Source organism: Mus caroli, unplaced genomic scaffold (genome assembly GCF_978045245.1).
Source record: "Mus caroli unplaced genomic scaffold, Mus_caroli_1 scaffold_9, whole genome shotgun sequence".
Taxonomy (NCBI): domain Eukaryota; kingdom Metazoa; phylum Chordata; class Mammalia; order Rodentia; family Muridae; genus Mus; species Mus caroli.
In genome coordinates, this window is record NW_028227264.1 from 116,199,419 (window position 1) to 116,219,115 (window position 19,697).

Below are 19,697 nucleotides of genomic sequence, written 5' to 3' on the forward strand. Positions count from 1 at the left end.
TTCCCCTATGGCGGGACAGTGGAGTACGCCTTTAATCCCAGCACTCGGGAGGCAGAGGCAGGCGGATTTCTGAGCTCGAGGCCAGCCTGGGCTACAGCGTGAGTTCCAGGACAGCCAGGGCTACACAGAGAAACCCTGTCTCGAAAAACCAAAACAAACAAACAAACAAAAACAGAAACAAAAACTTCCCCTATGTGTGTTTTTCTGACTGTGTAAGAAAAATGTCTAATTTTAGAACTACTTTAAATATTGTACATAATCTGAATACTAGTAAACGTTCTGGCCAAGAAAACAACAATGGGCAACGTGATTTATTCAACTGAAGACTGGACAATTCTAATTACTTTATAGTGATATGTGGTGGAAGAGGATAATATGAAGTAAAGAATGTTTGAATTTTAGCCTCCAACTTCATCTTGGTTAAAAAGAGAATATATTTAATAAATTTTATTCATTTTGTTGAAATATTCATGGAAGATGAAAAGAAAATACATGTTACAAATTGTACCAATTCTTAAATATTTAATAGGGTTAGCTGAAATTTTACTTAAAAATTGAAGCTCTTTAAAACAGAGAAACATTGAATGAAAGTACACAGATTTATTTTTAGAAGACAAAATGTACTAAGTTATTACACTTGAGTCAAACTATGACTAACTGGACAGGTTGGGGGGAGGTTAATCTTCTAATTATAAATAATAACAGAAAATCATCTCTAAAATCTCAGGACAAGAACAGAGCATACACGCTACAAACAGAAAACCCTTAGTGACTGTTGGTGGCATAAGTGAACGACAAAAGGTAAGAGGACAAGGCCGTGTTTATGAGTGTCTGGGGGACACAGTGACACACAAGGACTGCCTATCCAAAATTATCTCTGCCTTTTTTCCCTAAATAAATTTTATAAGGAAGACATTTATTCTTTTACCCCAATGTTTACACATAAGGAATGAAGTTACAAATATGATTTAAAAGGTTATAGTTCTGAATCAACTTCTTTCAGGAAGACTAATGCACGTATTCTAAATAGATTCCTATCTCTTTTTGACATGATGCTGAATAATGAATTAAATTCTTCATGGATCCTTTTTTCAGAAATCCTAAAAAAATTGATTTAAGCATTCCACAGGGTTGGTGACAGGCCCAGTGGGTACAGGTGTCCCCAGGCCTGACCCCCTGACCCAAATTCTATCCCTAGAATCTAAGTGGTACAAAGAAAACTTCTGTTCGCAAACTTTCTTCCAATGTGCCCTAATACAAGAATGCACACACACTAAGTTTTCGTAACTGATGAAAAATATAAATATACCATGATTTTTTTGCTAAGAGATCGGCTTCACCCCAGTATCTTAAATACGGCAAGTTGTACCATCTGACGAAGTCCTTTCTAAAGCCAAACAGTACTAATAACCAAAGGAGAAAGTTCAGTTACAGCACCAGGTCCTGAAACCTGGCACCCGTGTGAGGCCTTCCTTCCCATTATACAAGGAGGTAACTTCTGTAGAGACTCACTGGCATGCTCAACTAACCAAAGACACAGGCTGAGGCAGGGCTGGAGCTCCATCACTTTACCTACAACCTTCCCTGCATGAAGTCAGGTTCCAGGTAAAACTATTTCATTCTGGTATTTCCATCACAAAATCCAAAAGAATTTACAACAAAATAAAAAAATTTTCTGAGATCCACCATATTATAAACTAAGAAGTCAAATAAGCCATTAACCTCTTTAACGCAACAGCAGCAGAACTGGGGAGACATCTTGGGGTTAGCACAGCTCTCACAGAGGACGGCCTAACTCTGGTTCTCAGCAGGCACGCACAATCAGGAGCTTACAACCTCCTCTAACTCCAACTCCAATAGATGTGGCACCCTCTGGCTCTGCAAGTTACACACATGTGAGCGCACATCACCTTACAGCCACGTAAACACACACATAAAACCTAGACAAGTCTTCTGAAAACCAGATCATAAACAACAAAGCAGGAAGCCATCAATCCAGTTTTTGTTCCGACTTCAAAGTCCTTTCACAATTGACATTACTTGCCACTTTTTTAGAGTAAGTTGCTAACTTTTGCTTCTTTACAAACTGTAACTTACTCTGAGTTTGGGGAACTCCTAGTAGTAGAAGCTTTTACCCTAAGCCACTGATTCTCAACCTTCTTGGAGCTGTGACCCTTTAACACAGTTCTTCAGATCCCCAACCATAAAATGATTTTTGTTTCTACTTGATAATCATAATTTTGCTGCTGTTATGAGTCATGATGTAGATACCTGACAAGCAGCATATCTGATGTGTGACTCCTGTGAGAGGGCCATCCAACCCATGAGGGGTCGCGGCCCACAGGTTGAGGACCACTGCCCCTAAACCATCCATTAAGTGTTTTGTAAGCTACAGCCGGGGTTTTGGGATATTATTAAGTAGAGCCACAACTCAAGTCTTTACAACTCTGTCAGGATCCCAAAGAAGAAAGTTCTAACCTTAATTAATATTTCATTGCTCAGATACTCTATGTATGATTAATAATCCTCCTTCATTCCTCTCCCCTCTCAAATTTGTCCCTGGACCTTCACTATTGAGCGTTCATTCTCTGACTAAGAATGCCTTCCCTTCCCTGGAACAACAGGGATCAAGATTATAGAGTACATCATAGATCGAAAGGCTGAGGAAGACCCTGTTGGGGGCATGCATAATACTTCGCAGGCTTGGGACTAGAAACAGTCTCATGGAGACTATATAAATGCAATAATGAACATGATCTAAGTCGGGCGATAAATGGTGGAGGTAATGCTGCAAAGTCAAGTGGCTAGAGATGGCATGACAGGTGATTCTGCCAAGCTGTATGAGAATGCAGGTAGATGACAGGGTAGATGAGCCTACAGGCCCTCATGTTCAGAGGCCTAGGAAATAAGCGGAAGAGAAATGGAAAAAGACTGATTACAGACCTAAAGGAGAACATGCCTTCCCCAAATTAAGGATATATCAGATGGGAAAATGGATAAAGCAAACTGCTTTCAAAACTCAAACCTAGAACAAAAAGCTATTGTGAACCAGACAATAGCAAACAAAAGAAGCTCTGCAGGACCAATTTTCATGGTGCGCGCTGTGCCACATGTTTCCGTGAGCAAACTTTGTTCACTCCCCCAACCTAAATGTCCAGTATAGATTATTAATTAGTACCCAGTCACATAAATCTCAAATATTGTAAATATGGCAATTTTCTTTCCAAACTCTATATAATAAGCTGTGTAAACTGTATTTCCAAACTACCCAAATCTGACTACTTCTCAGTCTCTAGTCCAATCCCCACGCTCCTGCTTGACTCTCACTCCTTCCCCATCCAGCCCACTTTCTACAAAGCAAAGTGATGGTTAAAAAGGAAGTGGCACCAAAAACCGTTGCTATTCACATACAACAGCAAACTCAACAGTTATCAGAACGTATTCAAATTACTCTTTTCTTTTACATTTATGCATTTCCTTTGTGTGTATGCAGAGGTCAAAGGACAATGGTAGGACTGCTCTGTAAGTGAGCTCTATGGTGGGGCCAGAACATGGGCCGGATTCTTCCTTTATTTTTTCATGTGTTAAGATGTTTTGCCTGTTCATGGCTGTTTATGACATGTGTAAACAGAAGCTCTTGAGGAAGCCAGAAGACAATGTTATAGCCTCTGGCCCCTCCGTCACTGATGGTTGTAATCTGCCATGTGGGTGCAGGGAACAGATCCTGGAGGGTCCTCTGAAAGAGCAGCCAAGTGATCTTAACCTCTGAGCCATCTCCCCAGCCCAGTCTCAATTCTGTAGCAGATGTTTACAAGGCTTCCTATGATGTGAGCTGTCCATTGGATTGTTCACTGACGTGGACTTGTTGACTGCTCCTTTGTCAGGAAGTGACTTACTAGACCACCCTAGCTTTCCTCTTCAGTCAGGAACACTCATCCCAGGGACCACCATCATCCTCAGTACTCAGGCTTCCACAGGGACGTTTAATTCCTAAGACAGAGAAGCTTTTTGCTGATTCACGTAAACTATGAACTCCTCACACATCTCATGAGCCTGACGGGGAAGCTTTGTCCTACTTATTACAAGAACTGCAGGATTTCCTCGGTTGTGTTTATTCTGTCTCTGCTCATTACAAGTCAGCACCGAGAAAAACAGAAACTTCATTACTTGTTATACTGTTGATTGGGTCTTGGTACAGAACGTTATTCGGGGCAGCCCTCATCAATACATGATGAGTGCATAAATGTCACAACACCTTCAGGAGCTTCTTGGCATCTGTAGAGGCAACACTATCACTAGAGCGTGACTTCAGCTCTTGGGTTTCAAACACTGTGTTAGATTCAGAGCACTATTCTTTCAAAGGAACTTAATCCTGGCTCCATCACTTGCCATCTACAAGACCTTACAAGTTCCTTAACATCTCATGGAGTTGTGAAGATCAACACACAGTAAATACTTTCCCCCCTCATTTTTAATGTGCGCATGGCAGTTGAAGGACCCAACAAATGATCTTAATGTCTAAGAAAAATGAGGCAGTTTAATTAACTGAGTTTCCACAGAAAGTTTATGCGGGAAAGCTTAATGATACAACTTTGATCTCTAATCCACATGAAAGGAAAGATTATACTTTACTAACAGCTGGAACTAATTACTAACCAGAAAGTTCCCCATTCCCTGAACTGTTTCATCATTAAGCTATCTAAGGGCATATACCAACAGTATATGCGAGAAACTTATCTTCTTCATTCTATAACAGCAAATATCTACTAAGTGCTTTTCATACACAAAGTCCTAATGGCACACAGACAATCAAGACACACAATAAAACCCAGCAGTGTGTTTACTAGCTAGTAAGCGCACAGCATCAAGGAGACCGGCCCCAAGCACATGCATCTCTCCAGTGCACACAAGCACGCCAGACTCAACTCCTAAAGCAACTGGAAGTTACGTCAGGATTTCACTTTTAAATCCTGTCAGTTATGCTCTCTCGCTCTACAAAGTCAACTGCAGTCTCAGATGTCTATCAGCGCAAGTCAGGACTCTAAATCCTAGGAAGACTTATTTCTGTTCTCAAGTAGCCTGGGGCCTTTGAGAATCCAGACACAAATGTCTATGGTTCATGGAGACAGCTGGTTAACTAACTGCCTACATATAAGACACACACTAGGGGACACTAGATCAACTTTTCCTTTTCCCACTTCCACAATTGTAAATACTTAGCCGAGTAAGAAAAGACTATTCCAACTATACAGCTACTTCATTTCAATGCAATGAAGATCTAGGAGAAATGGATTCCTGGTATTTTATCCGCTTCAATCCAGTAATTTTAGGGCCCAGGAACATGTAAGGCTGTAAGACTGACTCAAATCTTACTAGCACACTTAGAAAACATCATGCTTCCTGGCTGTTATCAACTGCTGAGCAGTATCCCACAACCCCCTGAGGGAGGTCTCATGTTTACAATTGTGATACAATTATATTACTCTAGGGCCTGAAATCATACAATCCTATAATCCAGTATTTTCTGGATACCTCGTACACTGACTACATAATCACTTCTAACCCAATCTGGCAAAAATGTAGGTTCAAGTACTTCTATAACCATTCCACGACGACCCCCACTCTGCTGTTTAATCTCACAAAGTTTTAGTTCTGGGAAGGACAGCTTTCTTTCTTTACTTCCTCTATTCTTAACTTAAAAAAAAAAATCAAGAATAAGCAAAAAGTATACAGGGGTATACAGGTCAGTATTAAAGTGCTTTGCCTAGCATGTGCAAGGCCTGGCTGGGCTCAATATACAGCACCCAAATTTAAAAACAAGCCACACTAATCCTAGCACACTGAAGGCACAAGCAGGAGGATCTGAGTTCTTGACTAGAATGTGTGTAATAAGACTCTGTTGCCAAAAAAAAAAAAAAACCACAAAGACAAACAAAAAAACGATAACAACAAAAAACCCTAATAGAGCGTACATTTGAATAGCGTAAATCACTAATGAATTTGTAAAACATAAATACAGAGTTACCATCAGTAAACTGAGGTGAAAAAGTACTTTTAAGTTCTACTAGTCTTCTGTCTAGTTATAATAATTGCCGTAAGAATACTATCCCCAGTCCAGTCCTTTGTTAAGCCTGTCTATCACTGACATTTTAACATACAAGTGAAACTGTGACCCCTTCCAAGTCTCAACAACAAAAATGTTTGGTATAAATGGCTTCTTTTAAAACTACTTAGTATCTTTAAGATACTTTTTCTAAGAAAAATAATTTGCTCACTCATCAATGTTTGTATGCCATTCCCACATCAAACAAAGCAAACTACAGTTAGACGTCAGTCCATGTCCGCCATGCCAAGGCTGTTACTACCCTCCAAACCAGATCCATCCCCCAAAGCACTGTCATATTTGCAGCTTAAAAACTTAAAGGTCTAGACAGCCGGTTACAATCACTATTACAAAACAACCTCACTTTTTCAAATGTATGTTTTATCCATTTTAGATCTTTGTTCTACTATGATAAACTGTGGACTTTAAAAAGAAAATAGGCTAATGCAGATGCTGTACTGAAATAGAAGAGAGCTTTAAACAGCTAAGGATTTGTATAAGAAGGCTTCCCAAAGGGGTAAAAGTCACACCATACAGAAGATAACAAGAACATAATAATAGAAGGCTTTAATGTTGCCTAAGCAGGTAGAAAAAAACATTTGTAGATAAATAAGGAACTCAACTTTTAACAAAACCCTTTAAAAGATGTTCTTGTTTAAATATGAAATTAATATTTACCAATTCTGCATTAGAAAACTATCTTATAGCAAAGAGGAAAACCATAAAAGAGACAAGGGGAAAATAAAGAGGAAAACAATGCTTTCCTATACAAAATAAGGATTCCCCACCCACTGCCCAAACCCTGAGGTCAGTGCAGGGTGGAGCGGTAGGACACACTAGTCTGGCACTTACAAAAACCTGGTTCTCTTCACACAGGTCAAGTTCAAAACAAAACTGATTTTTACTTGAAACTGATAAAATGATTAGATGCTACCCTCTACTGTTTGATGGTGAATTAGAACACTTTATCCCAGCCTCCATTAACAACAGTAATGAGAAATAAGCAGATTGTTTTACACTAAAAAAGATGATAAAATCTTATTAATATGTAACATTTTGGTAACTTAATCTGAAAAAAAATAAAAAAATATTTTATAATTTAATTTTATAAAATTTTATGTGATGATATATAGCTAACATTTATTGAGCACTTACTATGCGCCAGGCACTGTGCTAAGCGCTTTAAAAGTATAATACTTTATAAAACAAAATCTTACTTTAAGAAAAAACTGAACTATGAGTAAAAATTTAGGTGTTATAATCAGAACAAACCAAAGCAAAATAAATAAATATATTTCTACCACATAAAAGCTATTTCACAAACTGTTGCCAAGCTATGGGCTTACAGTAATAAACAGGTGAAGTTCTAAACAATATATCAAACCAACAAAAGGAAAATAATCTGACTTCCTCTTACTAAAAGCACAAGAATGACTACTTTTAATTGTTTAGCAAATTTCTGAGAAACTGTAAAAGAATGTACAGGTATACATAATGTCAAAATAAACTGTAGCATATGCTATAATCAAGAAATAACAAATTGAGAATTAGTAAGTCCTAACATAATGAGGTTTTCTACTCAAGTAAAATATAATTTTGAAAATAACTATCTTCTGTTAAGACCTTCTGTAAACCCACAAAGTAGAAATTGATCCTCCTCTTTTCCTTAAATATAAAGTATCCCAGAATAAGTACAAAATTCTTACTTTGTTGCCCGTATAAACTTGCCCCAAATTGAGACAGCTGACCTGACGTAGATGGCGATGCCAGCATCTAGAAACAAATTAATGATATTAGAGCATAAAGAAAGACAGAATATTATAGAACATCTTACAAGTCTATACTTCATACCATAAATGTAAGACACAACCCAAGTCCTTGTTTGTCGAACATAAACATTTCTTACAAAGACTACCACAACCAGATGAAACCAAATTGTTCAAATAGAAATACTTAATACTATGAGGGTTTTTAAGTCACACTAAAGTATAACAACACTATTACTTCACTTATAAAAGAAAAATGACACTACTAAAAAAAAAATTACAAAGCTAAACTCCTTGTTAGCTTAATTTATGTGTGACATTGACATTAGTCTACACATTTAAACAAATTCTAAGTTCAACCTGTTATGTAAAAATACTTGTTGATTTTTATATTCATACAACTATGTAAATTGAGAAAAACCATGAGCAAAGCAAAATAAACAAGTAAAAACACAAATAACCCCCAGATGTGTCATCTGATGTACAGAGTTTCTCAGGCAGTGGCACTCACTTCATGGTACTCGCTGTACGACGCCTTCAAGCTACAAGAACTTACTCGCCTGGTAGAATATAAATTCTTTAATGGTGTGGTACATTCACAAAAAAGCTATTTCTTTTTTATTTCTTTATAGACAGAGATACAGGAGTGCCATTTATAAACTGATATTTAAGGTGAATACATGAGGACATATAAGCAGTGCCTCATTATTCCATCTTATACAACCATCCAAACATTTTTTTTAAAAGCAAAACATGGGCCATGATATCAAGAGGTTTATAATCTAGTGGGGAAAGAGGCAACATTATGTAATTACACTGCAAGTGCTATAGCAGAAGTGCAGCATCACTGGAAAAGACCCCTCTGCCCAGAGATGAAGGGATTGATTAGTCAATTTCTGTAGGGTAACACTTGATGAAGGCCAACAGTACACAGCTAATTGTTATTTTAATACCATAATCAAAGCACATGGTAGGAAATAGTGCTGACTAGATAACAGTTGATTCGGAAGGGAGAGGAAGCTCAGCCGTCGTGAAGAATATGAAAACGGGAAATAAAAGAATGCTGGGGAGAAGATTCCAAAGGGTCTTCTTTAATGTCAAACAAAAATTCCTTCTTACATCCAGTGTGTGTATCCTAGACAATTACATTAGCACTTAAACTACATAACCTTTAATCAGTCAAATAAGTTAAAACATGACCAAATTCTTCTGTTTGGGCAATAGGCACTACTGTTACCATATTAACTATAAATATTTTATACACATATTAATGAATGATGTACATTTTTAATAACCCTGTAGCTAGTGACAAAAGGTCTATGTACAATGGTTAAGAATCGTGAATGTTACCATGACTAGCTATAAAACAAAGAAGAGGCACTTTCAGGTTTCACATATAAGACATTGGCCAATATAAACACATAACTTACTATGAATAAAAATCTTCACATGGACATCTTATAACATATACTTACTGAATACTTAATGCCAAGGAACAGACACCTTAGTGTACTTTCTCACAAAGGCTAGAAATAAATAAGTAAATGGCGTGTGTGCTGAGCTTGAGCCCTGGGGAACTATGAGAAGAGCACAGTATAAAGTAGAGGATGCTGTGGGGTGAACACTCACCACACTGCGTGACAGTAAATACCACCTTCTGCACCGATCCTACACAGTGCTTCTCACGAACACAACAGCTTAATGAAAATTACAAACGAATCCTGGCAAAATATCACTATTAAAAGACCTCAAAAAAGTTCCGTATTGAAATGGTAAAGTTAATCATAAAAACCCGTTTCTCAGAAGAACATAAAATCTTACTCAGACCAAGAAAGCCTTACAGTGGGGAATGCAGGGTAAGAAGACACCCCCGCTTTACCATCTCAAAACCGGTAAAAGGTGGGAAAAGATAAAGTGTTACATTACCTACAGAATGACCAAACTATCAAGCAGACTATCATGTTCCCAGTTTAAAATTATACTATGCAATGTCTACATCTCTCAAGGACTATATTCTGCAGTCAAACAACACAATGAAAACTTAAAGCAGCAGCTAAAAGAATGTGGCCCCGGTTATTTTTCCCTTTCCCAACAGCGCATCAGACTACAACCTTGGCTGTTGTTTATGAGTCAGGACACCACCTTGCAATGCTGACCTCAAACTCATGGTCTTCTTTCACCTGTCTCCCATGATGGAGGCTTCAGAACTCTCACTTAAAAGTACTTAACTTACAAACCACTGAACACAGTTTGGTCATGGAATTAAAAATTTTAAGATAAAACTTCTCTAACAAATATTTAAAAAAATTAAAATTAAGTCTGATCTAATTTACTTAAAGGGATGATGAGAGTTCCTCTACTTATTTCAAGAAAAAAAAATTATCAGCTTTTGACTGTATCTTATCTACACAAAAAATTGAGACCAAGAAAGCATACTCATGCATCTGTACACAAACACACAAGCATAAAAATCTAAAAAAAAAAATTTAAATTAAAAAGCAATGGTTTTAAAAAAATGAAACCAAATAAATCTAATAAATAGAAGCAAAAAACAAGGAAGAGGTATTACACTAAAATAAACAAGAGGAAGGGAAGGGGACAGAAGACACAAAAATAAAATGGTTAAAAAGTTATAAAAGCTGACAATTTTGAATCAGAGACAGTAAAGTAAGCGCTTACATGTTTAAAACTGGTAAGATAATGAATTTCTCAACAACAGACAACTAAGATTAAATTGTTCTTACTAAAAAGAAAAAAGGATGTCAGTGGAAGTTTTCATATATGATGCTGTCGGAGTTCCTTCCCCGTTAGTGCTAAAGTATACATTTATAGGAAGACACAGGCCTGGGCTCTGCAGTCCAAAGGTTCTTCATATGCACTCATATCAAGTCTATAGCAAGGACACTTCCACACAGTCACTCAAATTATCTCTCAAAATACTGTTCTCCAACTTATATCATACTTTCAAAACCACACACACACACACACACACACACGCGCACGCATATGCACATACACACACACACAAAACTTTGCTATTACAGATTAATCGTCTTTCGGTTAATACTCCAAATACTCCAAATTCAAATGTCTTCTCAACAGAAACAACCCAAAATTCGAATAACTGAAAAATTTTTATCACAGTCATGATGTGTTATAAGTTTTAGAACTGGGCATTTGGGGATTTAGTACTTCTTGTATTGTTTTGGATTGAGAAATACTTAATACTAATTGATGATTAAATATTTTATACTTTTCTCTAGATAGTGAAACTGGATGCTTCATAGACCTATCATTTTCTCTCCATTTTACACTTTAACTTTAAAATACTGTTTGAAGATAGGATTGCTAATAAACTCTAGAAACTACTTGTTCTTTAATCCTGTTATTCTTATATAGTGTGTCCCAAGGTAGCCTGAGGCACACAATGACCCTGTCTTTTAAACCAAACAAGCAAACAAAAACAAAAAAACAAAACCAAAAAAACCCTGACATACACACCCAGACCATATTCTCTATTACAGTTTATAAGATGACTTTAAAGATTTTTAACATTCTATCTTCCAATAATTTTCAACAGTATCTATTCCCATTTTCTTCAATGAAAGCAATGTATTATTTACTAACTACTATAGATTCTAAAAGCATGTGTCTAACTATATAGACAGAAATCCTTGCACCAATAAGCTTAAATTCTAGTGGATTAAATATTAACCAGGTATTTCAGGCAATGATACATGCCATGCATTTATCCTTAGTAAAGTTGTTTAAAATTTCATCTTTATTATTTATTTTATGTACATATGTGTACATGTGTGGCTATACATACCCCATAGCACCCAAATGGAAGTCTGGGGACAATTTGTTAGGGATCAGCTCTCTCTATTTTGTGGGTCCAAACTCAGGTGCTCAGGCTCACTGGCAGCTGGCACTTTTACCAGCTAAATCATTTCCATGATCCAAATACTATGGAGTTTAGAAACCCAGAGAATTCAGAAGACAGTGGGAATAATGCCGACAGTGTAAATTAACGTTATGAAACAGAAGGGAAGCCTTCTCACAGAATATATTTAAATATAAAACCCAATGTGAAAAGGGAGAAAACCACAGAAAGTTCTAGAAGTGAGAGTACAGGGTAGAGAGGGGAAGGGGATGGGGGAAGAGGAGAGAGGGAAGGGAAGAAATAATCAGAGATTCAAACATTCTAACTCCTGTATGTAGTTAATACTAATCATGAGAGTGACAGTCACAGAGATATCCTTACTTTACTCTCGACTGTAACTAACTCTTCTTACTGGCATGGAAACAAGTATTACTATCTGTAAAGGCTAATGTGCTGAGGGCTAGGTGTGAGTTCATAATGGTTCATGGGATTAAGTACACAGCAAACTCTTACTCACTGCTATTACAATACCACAGATGTGGTATTACAATAGCAAATTCATCATTCTATTGGAAATCACATATATCTTACAGGTCATGCTTTTAAAAAAAAAAAAAAAAAAAAATCAAAGGCCTAGAAAGAGGACATTCAAAAGAACCGGCTTGTAATTTGACCAAAGGGTTAAAGATACTTTTAAAGTTATGCAGATGGAGATACTATATTTGTGCTCTATGAGTAGAATAAGCAGAAAAATTTGAATTTAATTATTTCAGACAAGGTATAGCCTAGCTGCCTCCCCAGTGCTGGGATTAAAGGTGTGTGCCACCAAAATTTGGAATTAAAAAAAAAAACTACTTTTAATCTTTTAAAAGCGACAGTCTAATATTAATATTTAAAATAACTGTAATTATTTCTGCAGACATCAGAGGCTTAAGGAATTCTACATAAAGAGATAATTCAAAGTTGTATCATTTCCTCCAACCCCCTCCTCCAAAAGCGTCATTAAGCTAGACTGAACTGACACCAACATTCACTCAAGCACCAGCCAGATTTTTGCTATTACAAATTGTTATTAAAAATTAAATTATGTTCATTTATTGTTATGTTCTCATTAATTTTTACATCTGGAAATTTTCCACAAATAACACAAAATAGCCACTAATTGCAAGGATATACATAATTACCTGAAAATCCAGAGAACCAAGTGGGATAATACTAATAATCATATTAAGAGCACCTGAAGAACACTTGTTATTTTTCTTTAAATGTTTAATAATTATCCACTCAATCCTTACACTACCATAAGCTAGTTATATTCTACTGTTCCTATGTTCCAGTTGAGGTACATACATACAAACTGCTTACTCTGCTTGTAAATCATGCAGCTGAAATATAACTCTACTATATTAGGGTTTCTACAGCCCATATTCAGTCACCAAAGCAATTAAAAAACACTTTGCAAAAAGCAGGTGACTATACATAAATTCACAATATAGATAACAGCAAAGAGCAATTCAACACTGCATGAAAACATCAATGGTAAAGCCTGACTGATGTCAGAGACAGTCCAGTGGTAAAGCACGTGCTGCACAAAGATGCTAGCAAGCACATGAAAAGAAAGCCATGGTGGGTGGGGCACTGTTGTCCCAGTGTGTGGTGGGTAGTGGAACATAGTGACTGCTGGCCAATCTGCTTACCCTGAACTGTATGCCCAGGTCTCAGTAAGACTCTCAGAAAACAAGGAGATGGCTCCCCAGGAAGAACTGGGGTTGACCTCTGACCCCCACAAGTAAACACGTAAATTCAATCCCACCAGGAAGACTCCCCTGACCCTGCACACACACAAGCCCTCCTTAAGACTGGAATGAAAAGAGCAATATATTCTGCTACTGAGCTACACTCCTGGTCAAGAAAGATCCTTCTGAAAGGAAGCCAGTATTGGTATTGAAATTAGTACTGATGTGCACTAGTGACATAAATCATGTTCATATAAAGAAATATAGGTGACTTTATCCAAGTTTTAAAATTGGTCTATAGAGTCAAAATAATTCAAACTAATGTAGTCTAGATACAGACTCAGTATGATTTTAAAAACATGCCCAAGAGCATCAGAAACATTGATATCCTAAAGGGGACCATTTCACTCAGTCATTTAGTAAATATTGTCAAAGATAAGCAAATTACTCTCTATGATCAAAATCTAGCATACTGCTTGTTTTGTAGGTTGCATAACTAAGAGTGGTTTTGTTTTTGTTTTTTAACAGTATAGCTATGTAGCATCCTTCATTCTGCCTCTTAGCCTACAAGAGCCATGTTACTACCTGGCTTTTAAAGAAAAAAAGTTCTCTGGCCCACAATCTGAAATATAAAAGGTATGAAGACAACTGGATAGCACCACAAAAGACAAGGCTCTGCCACCTCACTGTTCACACCTTAAATAGGATACATTTCTAACAGCTATAAGTTATAAATCAGGTTATGAAGTAAAACAGGAAAATATAGTAAGAATTCTGAAAATCTTTTAAAAACAGAAGAATATGTCTTCATTTTAATGCTAGGTGTGGGGTATGGTGCTGCTTCAAATACTGTCCACAACAGCTACCTATCTATCTATCATGTCTCGTGCTTTAGCAGGGATGATAATGCGACTGGGTGGCATTGGGAATTCAGGGGACTTTTCAGAGGGCATATAAATGCTAGGGCCACAAAAGGGGTGGGGGCTGTTGACTGTTCTTGGTTAGTCACTGTTGGTCACAGTGTAAGTAGTCATATTCAGAAAAATAGGAAGAAATCAGATACCTTGATGGCAGAGATCAAACAAGCCCCAAGGAACTTGGAGGCCCTACTCAGCAGGAGGGATTTCTAAAGATGACATAGCCCCTTTTTCTTTCTATCCTTTTTTTTTCTCTTATCCAGTGTTAGAAGGTTGAAAGGATGGAAAAGGGTGGTGACGAGTGGAAGAACCCACAAACTAGCATAAGACTGGCTACAGGGAAGTCCTAGGATTATCTAAACCAGAAAACATTTTTCAAAAATCCCTTGGCTAGAGATGCTGCTCAGTGGCAGAGGACTTGTCTAGAACTCTCCCGGCCCCGTGTTCAATCGTCCACATTCATGGAAACAACAGAAAGCCTCAAAATAATGAAAACTGCAGAAATGATTTAAGCTAATTTAACCATTACAAAATGGAGACATATTAAAACATCACATGGTACTCCCTTAATATCTACAACTTTTATGTTTTGTTATTAACCATAATGATATTTTAAAGAGGAAGTATCAAAGGATCATTTTAATAAAATGATTAATAACTATGTAATATAAAAAGAATAAACTAAAGAGGAAAATTTGCAAAAAAAACTACTTGCAATAAAAGAGGCCAAGATCCTACCAAGAGAAGCACAAGGAGGCACAGACACGAGAGAAATACAAGGAGGCACAGACACAAGAGAAGCACAGGGAGGCACAGACACTAGCGAGGCAGCAACTGCGTGTGGTCACTGACCGTTTGGGAAAGACGTCACTCAGTGTGTATTACAACTGTACTTTACATTTAGAGAACTTTAAGATATGCACATTGTTTTGACACACTGAAAGTGAACTGTCTGCCATAGGCTCGTGTGTTTGAGCACTTGGTCCTCAACTGACGGCACTGTTTGGAAAGGTCGGAGAACCCTCAGAGTGGAGCCTTTCTACAAGTGAACCTTGAGGTTTTATAGCCACTTTCTGCTGTTCACGCTCTGCTTCCTGATTGTGAATGTGCTGGGATCAGCTGCCAACCTCTACCCTCACACCACTGGCTCCTGATGCCACACCTTCCCTGACATGACAGAGTCATCTCCTACAATTGTTGAGTCAGAATAAACCCTCTCTTCTTTAGGTTAACTCTCTGTAACAGCAATGAGAAAGGAAACTTACAATCAAAACAATTAACTACTTTTGTCTATATGCCAAGACTTATGGGCTGGCACTCTTAAAGACATGGAGGATGCAAATGCTGATGAGAGTAAAAGTTATTACACATGTTCTGATGAAAATATTTGAAGTATAAAATTATAATTCTAACAGTGAATTAGTCCTAACTAGATTTGAGATCTTTTGATCTATATATTTATACTTTTAAAAGTTACAGTCAGCCTGTACTGTTTGTGATAAGAAAAAGGTAATAGCAATAGCAACAATTTTCCATGCAAAGAAACAAAAGTTTTGAGATAATCTTGCTTACAGGCAAAGTCAGAACACAAGAACACAAGCATTTTGTATTGCTTTTGAGTTCATTCTTCATCTGCCTATTACACTACTTCTTAGTTTAGCCCTATTATTTCCTGAAGGAAAATATTATCATTTCTGTGACAATCAACTGTTAGAATAGTATTAACATATGTGAGCCTCTGGGTAAAGTGGATATACTGACTCTGATTTTAAGATCACAGTAGTCCTGGAAGGCAGACATGCTTTATTTTCTAAGTATTTATTTTTATGAATATAGGTGTTTTGCCTGAGTGTGTGTCTATGTACCACAGGTATGAAGTGCCAAGGAGAGCAAAGGAAGGCATTGGATTTCCTGAAACAGGAGTTATAGATTGTTGTGAGTTGCCGTGTGAGTGTCAGGAATAGAAGCCGGGCCCTCTCAAAAGAGCAGCCAGTGATCTTCATTGCTGAGACATCTCTCTAGCCCTCAGAGATATTTCTTTGCTATTCATTGCCTACATAAGCTCAATTCTGAATTTCAGTTTGAATCTTCACATGTTCTTAATTACATCCTTCCATCAGCATATCCACTACACTTTTCTAGAAAAATGCTGCTTTTATTACATATCCACAGTAAAGTGCACAAAATTATAATTTCTGCAATAAAACTATCAAATATTACACCAAACTTTTTGCAACACTAGTAATTGAGCCACAGGCTTTGCTCAGACTAAGAACTTGTTCTACCACCAAACTACACTCCTGGCTTTTTAATCCTCAGAACCGAGTCTTAAAGCAGACAGGTGTAACTAATACTTCAATATAACGCACATCACATAGAAAGAGCGTGAGAGTCAAGAAACACTATGAAACTAGGTGACGCTACTCCATACGGTATTAAAAGGCACACTAAGGATAAACAATGCCAATGCACACAAACTTTGGAGGGAAAATATGGTATTGATTATTCATTTCTAAAACAACAAATTTTTCCAATAACAAGAATGAAGAAAGGCTGGGCCTGAGGAAATGGGGTAGGTGCCTAACGTTAAGTTAGGTTGACCCTTCTGAAAATCGGTGAGTGAATTAGTAATAATTAGCGTTCATTTAAAGAGGATATTTGTCACATATTTTAAACATTTAAAACAGAACTGAGAACACTGCTAAAGAAATTAGGAAATAGCGAATTTATAAAGCACAGAAAGGAAAAGAGCAGTCGGACAAATACACACACAGCTCAGGATATAACTGGCTTTACAAAAAGGTATAAACTAGAGTGAAATGACTTAAGTTCATTTATTTTAAAATAGCCTATAAACTTAATAACCTTTCATGTGGAAGAAATTATTGATCCACTAGTCTGCCAAAGCATACCTCTACTGTATAATCTACACAGTACAGAAGACTTCCGACTGTAGTCTCTGTAGCTGTGGAGAACGGTGTTCTTAACCTGCAAGCAAGAATTACAGCCAAGATGTACAAATGTGCTCGCTTAACTTTGTAAGTACACTTGCTTTATTATAAAAAAAAAAGTTCTCATGAAACAAAAAGCCCAGATTACCTGAAAGTTAGAGTCTTCAGCCCATGTCCTGAGTACTTCCTGTAACAGCATCATTACTGCTTAAGAACCCAGGATACTAATGTCTCCCACGGCAAAGCAAGGTTTATCTGTCTGTCCCCAGGACCTACACCTATGCTTAACACAGACAATCCCTGGAGTTCACGCTCCTCCTTCAGGGAACACAGCAGCGCTGCTGAGGAAAGACAGCGTAACTTACATCTTTCTCTGACCGATGTGGGAACACAGAAGACTGGCTGTAGTACATGTTCTCATCATGGTAGTCGCTGTCCACCCCCTCTACAAACTTCTTTCTTGAAGCACCAAACATGCTGTTTGTCACCTAGACAAAAATATTACTTTTATCAAGAGTAGGTACTTTGGAGAAGTCTGGCTTTACTTTACCCTACAGAAACAAAATGAGTACGTACTGCTACGATCCTGACACAGATGAACTAAGGGTGATGGGACTCAGATAAAGAGACAAATCTGACTATACGGTGTATTTTCACGGCCCCACATACAACCAAATTACTTATTGCTGAATAATTATAGCTCCAAATACAATTTTTCCAAACACAGTTTTTTTCTTTTAAAATTTCCAAGTCTTCACATATGAAACTGTGTGTCAATACTATGTCTACTTTAGACCGTTGAAGAGTGTGAGGGCTTACGGGGGTGCAACATTTTTTTAACCACCATAGGAAGGCATTATGGAATTTATGTCAAGTCACAACTACCTAGATATACAACAAAATAAACTTATCATATTGGTATAAATTTATGATGTTTTGTTTACTGCTTATTCTTTTTCTTCTAATGTCTTTATTAAAACTTTAACAATTATAAGCTTATACCAAAATCTATAAGATCTATGCAATTTTTTTAAGTTTCCAAAACTATCAGCTGGCCAACATGAGCTTTCTGTTTCAGTATTGTTTCTATATAGGCTTTCTGTTTCTGTTTTGTTTCTATCTAAGCTCTCACTATACAGCCCAGACTGGTCTCCAATTCCCAATCTCCTCACCTCAGAGCTCTGGGATTACAAGAAGGTGTGACTTAGTCTAGCCACATGAGGAAATTAAGGTCAGGATGTCGTCTAACTCCTACCATATACACAAGTTCAGAGACTGGAATAACGTAACTATATTTTCTTTTTTTGCTTTAAGATTTATTTATTATTATATCTAAATACACTGTAGCTGTCTTCAGATGCACCAGAAGAGGTCAGATCTCATTACAGATGGTTGTGAGCCACCATGTGGTTGCTGGGATTTGAACTTAGGACCTTCGGAAGAGCAGTCGGTGCTCTTAACCACTGAGCCATCTCTCCAGCCCCTAACTATATTTTCTAAGTAAACGCAAATCAAATTTAATGTCTTAGTCACTCACTATAGCTAAGGTTATTTTCTTCAAACAAGAACTAAATATTTTCAGAGAAGGGCCATACATGCTTGTGATGGTTTGACTATGCTTGCCCGAGGGAGTGGCACTATTAGGTGTGGCTTTGGAGTAGGTGTGTCACTGTGGGCATGGGCTTTAATACCCTTGTCCTAGCTGCCTGGAAGTCAGTATTCTGCTAGCAGCCTTCAGATGAAGATGTAGAACTCTCAGTTCCTCCTGCACCGTGCCTGTCTGGATGCTGCCATGTTCCCACCTTGATGATAATGGACTGACTCTCTGAACCTGCAAGCCAGCCCCAATTAAATGCTGTCCTTAAAGACTTGCCTTGATCATGGTGTCTGTTTACAGCAGTGAAACCCTAAATAAGACTTCTAAGTGCTTTTTCTTATACGGAGGCAAAAACATCCTTTCCTGGGTTTAATTTCAGAAAATAAACAGTTACAAAAAATTTAGATTCAGTACATATGCTATGTTAATTTGCTTTGCAAACATTACAAATATACTTAAAATTTTCTTTATAGGACCTTTGCTAATGAGCTCTACTTCTAAGAAAGAATAAACAAGGAAAAAAGCATGTAACATACATAGTTCAATATCCAGGCATCTTCCATTAAATTTACACTCATGAATGAATTAAAAATAATCAAAGCTTTTCTTTGAAATGTTTTACATATTATCATTAAGGCCAGTTCTAAATTCCAAAAATTCCTGGAATTCCTAAAATTCCAAAACTAGAATAAATCACCCTAATACCATGAAAATAAAATGTCTCCCATAAAAGGTAGGAATGCA

General features: G+C 37.2%; 1 protein-coding gene across 10 annotated transcripts in view; it reads right to left on the reverse strand.

Moving 5' to 3' along the window:
* The window catches only part of Cnot2 (CCR4-NOT transcription complex subunit 2), a 94,119-nt gene that overhangs the window by 23,210 nt on the left and 51,212 nt on the right, over positions 1 to 19,697 (reverse strand). For 8 of the 10 annotated variants that reach the window (XM_085843181.1, XM_021174169.3, XM_021174170.3 and 5 more), the window contains 2 exons: positions 17,722 to 17,844; positions 7,810 to 7,876 (listed from right to left, as the gene is read on the reverse strand). In XM_085843181.1, coding sequence (XP_085699307.1) covers positions 7,810 to 7,876; positions 17,722 to 17,844 — 190 coding nt within the window. The remainder of the gene's footprint in view (positions 1 to 7,809; positions 7,877 to 17,721; positions 17,845 to 19,697) is intronic. The other 2 variants (XM_029482813.2, XM_029482814.2) reach the window with 1 other exon arrangement.